Below are 12,069 nucleotides of genomic sequence, written 5' to 3' on the forward strand. Positions count from 1 at the left end.
TTAGTATGGATGAGCTAACAGAGGCCAGGAGAGGGTCCAGGAGCTTCCCAAGGATAAAAGGAGATAGAATTTTCGCTCGAGTTCTTAAATTCCACAACCGTTACGCCATGGACTCACGTCCACTACCAACTACGGGACGCAGGTACATACCCAGGCCAGATGTGGGCTGCAGCCGAGCTTTGCTGGTCAGGGCAAAGACAAAGCTCGTTATGCAATATTTTGTAATAACCTATAAGGGAAAAGAATCTGAAAAGGAATAGACATATATGTACACATACATGCATCTATATATAAAACCGAATCACTGTGCTGTGCACCTGAAATTAACACAACATTGTAAATCAACTAGACTTCAATTAAAAAAAAAAGGTAAAAAGAAAAAAAGACAAAGCTCATCTCTGATGAGCTGGAACTACAGTATTTGAGGGCTTGAGAGGTACCGAGGACCAAGTTCAGTCTCTTTGGCCTGTCAGTTGCTCAGGAATCCATTCTGCCTTCCTGACTGGTAGGTGTGGGTTGGAGAGAAGTCCTAGACGCCACTGGTTCCTACAGGCCTGCACTCCCCACCTCACCCTTCCATCTGCTCCCCACCCAAGAAGGGAGATTCTCTCTGCCTGGGGCCCAGCATGTTGTCTCATGGTCTATGCCTGAAAGATGGCAATGACCATAACCACACACGTGAAACCTTCTAGGCGTCCAGAGTGTACACAGATGATGGGACCTTATGGGCTAAGACAGCCTAGAGAGGGCCCTACCCTAGAAATACTTTCTTCACGTGCTATCCAAAAGGATGGCATGAAGAGCCGGTAATTTCCTTATTCCTATTTTGTTTTTTAAGACCAAGAAAATAGAACTAAGATGTACCGTGTGTTGTTTTGTCATTTAATACATTTTTATATTTTCATATTAGTTGACATGGCGGTCATTTTCCTTTAAAAGATATGAGTAAGTGAAGTGGCATTCTGTGAGTGTGAGGTGGTGCAAGTATTTCAATTATCTTATTTAAGTTGCTCTCATTATAAAAACTTCCAGTTTTACATTCATTAAAAAGGTACTTCTATTAGTATCCAGCTAGACATAAATACATGCACATACATACATATACACATGCACACGATCCTACTTTCCCCCCCAAAATAAAGACTAGATCTGTTCACATAGACCTGAAAAGAGGTAAAATCATGGTTGACTTCTGCAATCAAAGACAGCATGATTTTTTTTTTATTGAAGAATAGTTGATTTACAATGTTACGTTAGTTTCTGGTATACAGCAGTGATTCAGTATATATATATATGTGATATATCACATATATATATAAAATATGATTCATATATGTATATATATATATATTTTTTTCATTTTTAAATTATGGTTTATTATAGGATACAGACTATAGTTCCCTTTGCTATACAGTAGGACCTTGTTGTTTATCTATTTTATATATAGTTGTTTGTATCTGCTAATCCCAAACTCCTAATTTATCTCTCCCCCACCCCGTTTGCCCTTTGGTAACCATAAGTTTGTTTTCTATGTCTGTGGGTCTGTTTCTGTTTTGTAAATAAGTTCACTTGTACCATATTGTAGATTCCACATATAAGTGATATCATGTAGTATTTATCTTTCTCTTTCTGACTGACTTCACTTGGTATGATAATCTCTAGGTCCATCCATGTTGCTGCAAATGGCATTATTTCATCCTTTCTTTATGGCTGAGTAGTATTCCATTGTATAAATATATACCACATCTTTTTTATCCATTCCTCTGTCAATGGACATTTAGGTTGCTTCTATGTCTTGGCTATTGTAAATAGTGGAAGGCATTATTTTGTTTTGCTTCCTAAGATGATTCTAAAATAGCTTTTTTTAAAAAAATTAAAAAATATATAATACCTGTGCATTCTAGAAACTGATGAGACAAAAAAAAGGAAACGGAAAACCAGTAGCAATCACACAACCCAGAATACCGTGCTTAATATTTTAGTGCATCCCTTTCCAGACTTTTTCCTGAAATGTGTTTTTAAATAAGACACAAACGGTGGTGGTGGTATGGGGATGGGAGAAGTGGTGGTAGAGAGAATGGGAATTAGATCTCCTCTTCTGTACTCTGCAGGCGTCAGACTAACTTCTTTTTACTTCCCTGAAACCTATGCCTTTTTCATACCTATGTGTCTAAATGTCCCTGAATTAGGAAACAGCTTCTGCATGGGTTAAGAATTTGTGACTCATGTAAGAGACCTGAAAAAGTAGTGGCTGTATAAGGCAGAAATTTGTTTCTTTCTTATATAAATGAAACCCAGAAGTAGGCAGTCTAGAACTGGTGAAGTGGCTGTATGGTATGACTGTCTTTCAGCTCATGACTTCCTTTCTCATTGTTGCCTCCAGGTCCTAGATAGCTGCTGGAGCTCCAACCATTACATCTGCATTCATGATAGTAAAAGAAGGAAGGGAAGAAGGGCTTAGCCTCTCCCTTTTAAGGAGCTTTCCCAGAAGTCCCCTTTTTATACTTTTAATTGTAATTTTATTTATGGTTTCTTCATAGTCAAATCTATTTCTTTTTTGTTTATAATTTTCAGGTTTTGGTGTAATAGTAAAAATATCTTCCCAACCTAGTATCATTAAAGTATTCTGTACATTTTCTGGAATTTTAGAACTGTTTTTTCTTTTTACTTTTAATCTGAAATTTATTTATGTTTATAGCGTGGGGTAGAGATCTAACATTCTTTTTCCAAATGGCTGCCGTAAAGGGACATTTTCTTTAACCCACAATATCTGTTCCTCTTGTAGCCATTAGCCAAGATCCTTCCCTAGACAGTACAAGAGGCACCCAGACAAATTCTTAATCTTTTTCTCCTAGGTTTCATTCAGACCTACACTCATTTGTTCGCACTTGTATTGCTAACCATTCCCTTTTTAGTTTTAACCTCTGGACCTCCATTGTATCCAACACATGTCTTTTCTTGCACTCATACATGGCATTATAATCCATATGCAAACATTTCTCCCACACAGGACTGTGAGCACCTTGAGAGTAGGGACTGTCTTATCCACTTGGTATCTCTAACATTGAAAATTTAGCAGCTTCCTCAATCAATGTTAAACTGACTGAACGAATGAAAGAGTGTCATGTTACATGCCATTTGTTACTAGTTCCCTTTAAAAGGTTACTTTCTAATGACTCAGTAGGAGGTACCTTAATCTCTTAGTTAAATCTCATTTTTGGGAGGTTACTTCTGAGGAAGTTTCCTCAACAAAATTAATCCCATTAACGCTGTTTGGATTTCAATTGGTTTCAGCTCCGTGGCATTGTACTTTTGTGGACAATTGGAGGGCACCTCCATACATCAATTCCAGTAACTATTAGTAAGCCAGGGTTTCAAGACTCCAGTACTTAGAGGACCTCTCAGGGACCCTGGGGAAGCTGTTCATTCAGGAAACATTCCTGGTGCATCTGTCACTTGGAAGTTCTCATGCTAGCTGCTCTAAGGAGGCAGAGCTGAGTTAGAAATGGCCTTTGCCCTTGGGATCAGGACCCCACAATGAGGATGAGTGAGGTTTGTTTTTTTTTTTTGTGGTACGCGGGCCTCTCACTGCTGTGGCCTCTCCCGCTGCGTAGCACAGGCTCCGGACGCGCAGGCTCAGCGGCCATGCCCCGAAGATCCCACATGCCGTGGAGCGGCTGGGCCCGTGAGCCATGGCTGCTGAGCCTGCGCGTCCAGAGCCTGTGCTCTGCAACGGGAGAGGCCGCAACAGTGAGAGGCCCGCGTACCGCAAAAAAAAAAAAAAAAAAGGTCGTATCCCTGCTGCCTGGGCCTTCCTCTGACCCTCTTGTTGGGATTGCAGGGTCCCCTGTACCTCCATCGATGTTAACACCAAACTCCACTGGATTCTTTCAGATCCACCCTGATGAGCCTGGCTTAGTCTCCCCATTATTGGAACGCTTAGACCATTTCACAGACATACAGGGATTTACAGTTCAAAATAGCAGAAGGAGGCAAAACTATCTGCCCAATAATCAGACTAAACTCATGATTAGGAGAAAAGGATTGAGGGGTCTGAGCGGGAAAAGTCTGCTATTTCAGGAACGACACCATAGCAATACTCATTGTGGGAACTCTGGACTGTGTTAGGCTTATACTTATTATCGGGTTTAATGTTGCTTTTATTCTCAGTACTTGAGGGAGCTGAGTGCCCTCATCATTTTCAGTGCTTGGGACTTGTAAGTATCTTCATGTAATCCTGGACCCTTGGACACATTTGCCCCCAGCTCACCTGGCGCTGTTGGGCCTCAGCAGGGCTAAAAGAAACCCTCATGAAGGGATTCATTCCTTAGGTCTGGGCTCCTAGACCTTGAAACTTGCCTGGTCCCCACCTTGTCTTTATGGCCAGCATGGAGTTAAGGTGTGGAATCTGCTGCTTTGTGATCTCTGCGGCTTACCTGGCTCCTGATCTTCCTGTGCCTCTCTCCAGCTATTCTGTTTCCTCTCTTGCACTTCCCTGGGGTCAGCTGCAGCTCACCTCTCCCCTCTGCACTGCTAACACTGACCACTTAAACTGAGCCTCTTTCCAGAGCACAGAGAAGGGGACAATTCCAGGTCTCTTCCCTTATCTACCCACATCACCAGCATCAATACTTTTCCTTGATCCAGAATTAACACTATTTGTACCCTCCTTGAGCTATTCTGTGAGCAAAATGGCCTCTGTGGTCTGGTACTGGAGACTACTTAACAGTAGTTAAGGGCTAGGGCCTGCATATGCCAGGTTTTAAGTCTCCCATATGTGTTACCTTTTTTTTTTTTTTTTTTTTGCGGTATGCGGGCCTCTCCCGTTGCGGAGCACAGGCTCCGGACGCGCAGGCTCAGCGGCCACGGCTCATGGGACCAGCTGCTCAGCGGCATGTGGGATCTTCCCGGACCGGGTCATGAACCTGTGTCCCCTGCATCGGCAGGCGGACTCTCAACCACTTCGCCACGAGGGAAGCCCCAATATGTGTTGTTTAATCTTCACAGCAATCCTATAAAATAGCTATTTAGTATTAGCCCCAGTTATACCAAGGAAATCACTGAAGCACAGAGGGATTACAGAATTTTCCCATGGTCACACAGCTAGAAAGTAGCAGGGCTAGGATTCAGACCTAGCTCTCTCCTGCCAAAGCCTAGGTGTGCCCATAACTACTAGCCATTTGGTGTTACTCATACGTAGATTATCTTAACAAAATATATCCACAATTTGTTAATGTTACATTAGCATATATTTAGCAAATAAAAGTGGATACCTGTTTTGGTTACCTTAAAAATCAAATATTTAAATTATTTTCTCTCTATTGAGAGATTCTTTGATTTTTTTTTATGGGAAAGAAGGTGGGACTTTGAGGTGGCCAGCAAAGAGCAGTAAGATATAAACAAATTGGAAAGATTTTGCTAGATTCCGATACTGGAGCAAGTGTTTATCCTTTAATCGTTTTTGCCCCGGAGTGACCAAAGCTGACAGAAGACAGAGCCGGTGGAGCGGGGTCAATAAAAGAGCGGGCGCACATGACTCCATATGGCTCTGTGCCATTGGTCTGTCTTCATCTACAGTCAGAAACAGGCAGAGGAGGTCCAAAAAAAGAAAAGACCTAAATTCCCGGTGCTTTATTGCGGGCTGCATAAACAATTCTTGCAGGAGGAAGGCAACGCTAACTCATCTTCGTTATTAAGCTGTTGTCTTCAGATGAAGCCTGCCCTCCTGGACTCAGCTTTGTGATGCTGGATGAGGGAAGGCTGCAAATCACGTTTGTGCTTTGCCAGCTGCCCCTTATTAGGCTCTGCCAATAGGAGGCGGTGGAGGAAGACAGACTGGAGGCGGGACTTCCTGTTGGCTTCGTACATATTTCCTGCTTCTGTGAGCGTCACTATGTCAACGCCCTTTTCCTTCGCAGTTGTGGTCCCTCTATGTAGCTGCACTGAATCTAGTTTACAGTAACGGAGCACAGAGACACCAGGCTCCTCAGGAGAGGTCTGGATCTCAGCCTAGGAGGCCCTCCTCTGAGCTCAGAGACCCCAGCACCAACCAGAGGTCTGAGTTTCCGCTTGTTGGCATCCCCTTACCAAATTCTCAATAATCCCCCAATATTTTCCTCCTCCTTCCAGCCTAGGGGTGGTAGCTACTTACAGCAGTTGTTACTTCCTTAATAATTTAGCATCATCTACCCCTCCCCCTGCTTTCCGTTATCTACTTAACTTGATACCTGGTTAAGTTCTTTATGTAAAATTATTAAATTTGTTATTTCAAATATTTGGCCAGGAATGCTGCATATTTGGAGGGGTGCTTTGGGGTTGATGGGGAGAGGCAAACAGTGGCAAACAATGGCAGCAGTTTTGAAGAAGTAAGTTTTCACACTGTATTGCCAAAACCACCCATGGGGTGCTCACTGAAGTCCAACCACCCTTAGTGTTAGCCTTGTTCAGACTGTCAGGAACCCTAGACTCACAGACATTAGTGATGGAGATCTACAGTCTGGAGCCCCGAGGATATTTCTCCAACTTACAAATTATTAACAGTCATGGAAAGACAGACAAATTAATTTTTTTTTTGAGTAGTTGCCATGGAAGAGCAAAGTCTGTTTTTCACTGACTTTTCCTTTAAAGTAAAAGAACAAAAAAAATAATCCTTGAAGGTCATTTTTATTGCTTCACTCTTCAGTGAAATTCAGGGAGTATTCAGGGAACATAAGAGGAGAGATATTTGAACTCCAGGCCAAAAGAAGATAGGGGCATACCTGTGTGTTTCCACGGTTCCTTGTTAAGGGGGAAAAAAGCTTTCAAGTTCTTGTATGAGTATTGACAAGTTTTTATGAATGGTTTTGTGGCAGGAGAACATGAGTACAAACTGGGCTATTCTGGATGAAATAGCTGCTTGCCTTCTTACGCATTGCCAGCATGTTTTTCCTGCTTGCTCACCTCCCTGAATGACTTGTTCTTGAGAATATGCTCCTGAATGATATATCTGAGCTGGCTCTCTTATCTGAGAGCAGGAAGCTAGAAGGTCAGTGACAGAGGCACCTGCTGCTCTTTACTTTGCAGAGATTAAGGAGTCTGACACAGTTTCTTGGACATCCTATGAATGTTAGAAAATATGTTTTGGAGAGGCTGAAGAAAGAAGAGACATGGTGTTCACATTTGCTTCCATGGAACCCAACAGATCTTCCCTTGGGAAAAAGATCTTCCCTAAATAAGAAGGAAGCTATTAAAGGTGAGAGTTTTCTTTACTTTTCATTTTTTCATCCTCTTAGATTCCCGTAAGTTATTACTAAAGAGGATACAGTCTTATGCTTTGAACAAGATTGCAATAAGGGAAAAGAATTATTGCTGGAAGGATATGTCACATTTTGTTCCTCTTTTTCTCCTTTTGGGGATTATTTTTTCCCCTATACTATCTGGTTTTCTTTGTTGGTACTAAGTACCCTTAGTGATTCAGATATACATACTTCTTCATATTCTTTTCCATTATGGTTTATCACAGGATATTGAATATAGTTCCCTGTGCTATATAGTAGGACTTTGTTGTTTATCTGTTTTTTACATAGTAGTTTTAGGTACCCTGTATTGTATTTAAAAGGTAGCTGTGGTTTGGAGGAACAAGTATTAGGCTTACAGACACACGCCCCCTCCCAAAAAAAAAGATTGGGGGGAAGAGGGAGTATGGAAGAGTCCCAGATTTGCTTCCTATAATGTATATGACATTTGGCAAGTTATTTAGCTTCCGTTTTCCTCTCTATAAAAGAGGCCTAATATTACTATGTTTTAGGCATGTTGTGAAGATTCAATGGGAAAATGTAAAGAAATTTCTGGCTCAAAGAAAGTTCTCATTAAATATTGCATATGCATAGCTTTGTGTGTCTCTGTGTGGATATATTTTAAATTTGGATAGACTGAGAGTTATCTGTATGATTACAATGTATTTTTGGAATTACATCCAATTTTTTGTACTTGTTTAAGAACATTTTCTTTAAAGCGTGGCTAGATGCCACAGCTAACCAATGAATTATATGTGGTGAAAGCATCCTAAAATATGAACTGCCAAATAAGAGCAAGAACTGTACTTTATCTTTTTTTTTTTTTTTTTTGTGGTACGCGGGCCTCTCACTGTTGTGGCCTCTCCCGTTGCGGAGCACAGGCTCCGGACGCGCAGGCTCAGCGGCCATGGCTCACGGGCCCAGCCGCTCCGCGGCATGTGGGATCTTCCCGGACCAGGGCACGAACCCGTGTCCCCTGCATCGGCAGGCGGACTCTCAACCACTGCGCCACCAGGGAAGCCCTACTTTATCTTTTAAAAGGACATTTCTAGAACTGAAGCTGAGAGTTTGAATTTCATGGATTTTCTCTCTAGACCGATCAGAAATTCTATCCCCCAGTTAAGAGCTATGTTAGAAACAGGGTGGTAAGGTTTGGGGGGAAGAAGGAAAAAGGGTGGGGAGTTCCTCTCATTAATTACAGCTCTACAGCAACAGGTACTTAGCTCTCTGCTTCCCTTACTCTCTCCTGAGGTGGAGGTGGACCCAGATCCTGATTCCAGTGCCAGCATGATCAGCTGGTTTGTAGTGTCAGGCTACAGACCTCCATCAGTGAGCTGGGTGCATGAAGTTCCTAGGCAGGACTTGACTGAGGGTATTTGTCTAGAGAAGAAACCTGTTTTTGCCATCACTTTGGAGTTGAACTTGATGTTCCTTGAGCATGTTCCAGGTTAGTTTGTAACTGAAGGCATTTTGTTCTGTCCAAGGATTTCATCCTCCTCCTTCCCTGTGCCCAAACTCTACCGATCTCCCATTCCATGAAGATGATTGGGTGGAAGAAGAAACTCTGCAGGGGGCATCACCTGTGGGCCCTGGGCTGCTATATGCTGCTGGCCGTTGTTGCTCTGAGACTTTCTCTCAGGTTAAAATGTGACATAGATTCCCTGGATCTGGAATCCAGGGACTTTCGAAGCCAGCGCTGTAGGGACATCTTGTACAAGTCCCTGAAGCTGCCAGCAAAGAGATCCATCAACTGTTCTGGGGTCACCCGAGGGGACCAGGAAGCAGTGGTCAAGGCTCTCCTGGACAATCTGGAGGTCAAGAAGAAGCGGGAGCCTTTCACAGACACCGATTACCTCAACATGACCAGAGATTGTGAGCAGTTTAAGTCCCAAAGGAAGTTCATACAGTTCCCACTGAGCAAAGAAGAGTTAGACTTCCCCATCGCATACTCTGTGGTGGTCCATGAGAAGATTGAAAACTTTGAACGGCTGCTGCGAGCTGTGTATGCCCCTCAGAACATATACTGCGTCCATGTGGATGAGAAGTCCCCAGAAACTTTCAAAGAGGCAGTCAGGGCCATTATTTCCTGCTTCCCAAATGTCTTCATGGCCAGTAAGTTGGTCCGAGTGGTTTACGCCTCCTGGTCCAGGGTGCAGGCTGACCTGAACTGTATGGAAGACTTGCTCCAGAGCTCGGTGCCTTGGAAATACTTACTGAATACATGTGGGACAGATTTTCCTATAAAGACCAATGCTGAGACGGTCCTGGCCCTCAAGATGTTGAATGGGAAGAACAGTATGGAGTCCGAGATACCTACTGAGTACAAAAAGTCTCGCTGGAAATACCACTATGAGGTGACAGACACGTTGCACCTAACCAGCAAGATGAAGGACCCTCCCCCTGATAACTTACCCGTGTTCACAGGGAATGCCTATTTTGTGGCTTCTCGAGCCTTTGTCCAACATGTCTTAGAGAACCCCAAATCCCAACGACTGATCGAATGGGCAAAAGACACCTATAGCCCCGATGAACACCTCTGGGCCACCCTTCAGCGTGCACCGTGGATGCCTGGCTCTGTCCCCTACCACCCGAAGTTTCACATCTCAGACATGACCGCCATTGCCAGGCTGGTCAAATGGCAGTTCCACGAGGGAGACATCAGTATGGGGGCACCTTATGCACCTTGCTCTGGAATCCACCAGCGGGCTATCTGCATTTATGGGGTTGGGGACCTGCACTGGATTCTTCAGAGTCATCACCTCTTGGCGAACAAGTTTGACCCAAAGGTGGATGATAATGTTCTGCAGTGTTTAGAAGAGTATTTACGTTATAAGGCCATCTATGGGACTGAACTCTGAGATACACCGTGAGAGGATTGCTACCCAGGGGGCAGGAACATGTACAAACGTGCCCAGAACATGCTGGGACAGTGTGGGGTGGGAGAGCAGGGCTCTGGAATCCGTGGCATCTCCCTGGGTCAGGGGGCTGCTCTTGGAGTGTGATGAGTAGATTTGTTGCCTCGCAAATTGCTGCCCTGGGTGAACACTGTTGTGTCCTCACCTCACTTCCAATAGCTTCTCCACTGACTTTCCCACCGAGTTGGGAATAAGAACCAGCTCTTTGGATGAATAAGGGAGGGAAGTGTGGCAGGAGACCCTGGATTTTAGTTCAATTCTTGGTATTGGCTTTTTCACTCTTTGGAGATGCCACTCCAATTCCACTCTTTGGAGATGCTTGGTAGTAGGGAGGGGACTTTGAGGGAAAAAAGGCCTTGTATTTTGTACTATTAGCTTCAAAATAAAGAGCTTCTGATTCAAATCCCTGACTCTACTCTTTGTCTAGTAAGCCAGAGATAAGATAAAACTCTGAGACGTTTTCTCATAACTATTGGTGACATTTAAAATCCCTGGTGGCTAGCAAGAGAATCCCCATTGTTCCGGAATGATCATGGCAAGCTGTATAAATGGCAGATGCAAAAGAATATAGAGGAACACAGCTGACTCTTTCATTATTGAAAGCCCTCCTCACTTTGTTAACATCGCCAGATTCATGACTTTTCTGTAAGGGAAAAGGCAGGGTGATTTAACCAATATGACCCTCCATACCCTTATGGGAAAATTACAGCACTAATTTTGCAAGCTTCACAACCAAAGCTTAACGTTCCATGAGAAAGATGGTAGTTGCCATTAAGTAAGGTCACCGTATAATTTATTGTCAAAACTGGAACACATTTTATTTGGGGGTGGGTGAGTGCTGTAATATTAATAATTATGTTAGATAACAAGAATAAACTAGGTCTGGTTATTCTATCTTTATGCGTCTTGAGTCAAAACTCTTATTTAAGTATGTGAATGGAATGGTCACTGTTCATAGTTCTGTGGCTTATACATTTCCGTGTGGGGAGACAGTTGTGTGTGTGTGTGTGTGTGTGTGTGTGTGTGTGTGTGTGTGTGTACATGTGTTCTCTGCCCCACACTTCCATCCGCCTGCCTAACAAATGTTACCTGGCGAAATAGTTTCCTTTCTAAAGCTAGAGATAATTGTCAGGTAATTGGAAGGCAATTAGCTGTTATATTCTTCTGTGATGGGAAAAGGATACCTCATAAACAGATAAGCATATCTTGTATATGGTAGAGCTGGTCTTCTGCATACAATCTGCTCTGCAAAAGTGATCTATATTCCAGTTAATTTGTGACATTTGAATGATGTTCCCATTAATATGTCGTGATGTCATTAGTGTGTTTCTTTCCTGATCTTGATTCAGTTAATCAAGTGTTCTCTCACAACCAACTTTCCCTGCAACCCATGTACTCTGACATAGCTCTCACTGTGTCTGGTACAGTGACTTTTCTAAGTTAGTGATTGCTTTTTGTAAGGTTGTACTCCTTTGGTAATGGGCATTGCCACCACCAACTTACCTGCACTGTCACATTGAGTCCTCTTCACTTTGCTCTCAGCCCCATCATGGGGATGACTAATGAACAGCTGGTGCTCCACAGATGAGCCCTGTAAGGTCTGTCCCTAGCAGTGGTGGTTGTGAACCTCTCCACCTGCTAGCCTTTGTGACTGTCCTTGGTCCTCCTCTGAGAGGGCTGCAAGGGGGCAGAAAAGTTTCCAAGTGCATGTGTTCTGAGAAAAGAACGTGGGTTTTTGGCTTCATAGTCAACTTCCTCTTTAAATTTTCACGTGAAATAAGGTTTTATATAAATACGTTAAAAAGATTAAAATGTGAACTTGTCATTTTGGGGGAACAGGTTCTCCAAGCATTGAAATTTCCTCTAGAAATACATTCAAA

At 43.1% G+C, this 12,069-nt stretch overlaps 1 protein-coding gene across 1 annotated transcript; it reads left to right on the forward strand.

The window, feature by feature from the left end:
* Positions 1-8,809: 8,809 nt before the first annotated feature.
* Positions 8,810-10,132, forward strand: GCNT3 (glucosaminyl (N-acetyl) transferase 3, mucin type; the record flags this gene model as incomplete). The annotated part of the gene is made up of 1 exon (XM_082649549.1): positions 8,810-10,132. The coding sequence occupies one exon, from the start codon at positions 8,810-8,812 to the stop codon at positions 10,130-10,132; it is 1,323 nt and encodes a 440-aa protein (XP_082505675.1).
* Between the last annotated feature and the right edge of the window lie 1,937 nt (positions 10,133-12,069).

This window comes from Grampus griseus (genome assembly GCF_964374135.1).
Source record: "Grampus griseus genome assembly, chromosome: 2".
NCBI lineage: Eukaryota > Metazoa > Chordata > Mammalia > Artiodactyla > Delphinidae > Grampus > Grampus griseus.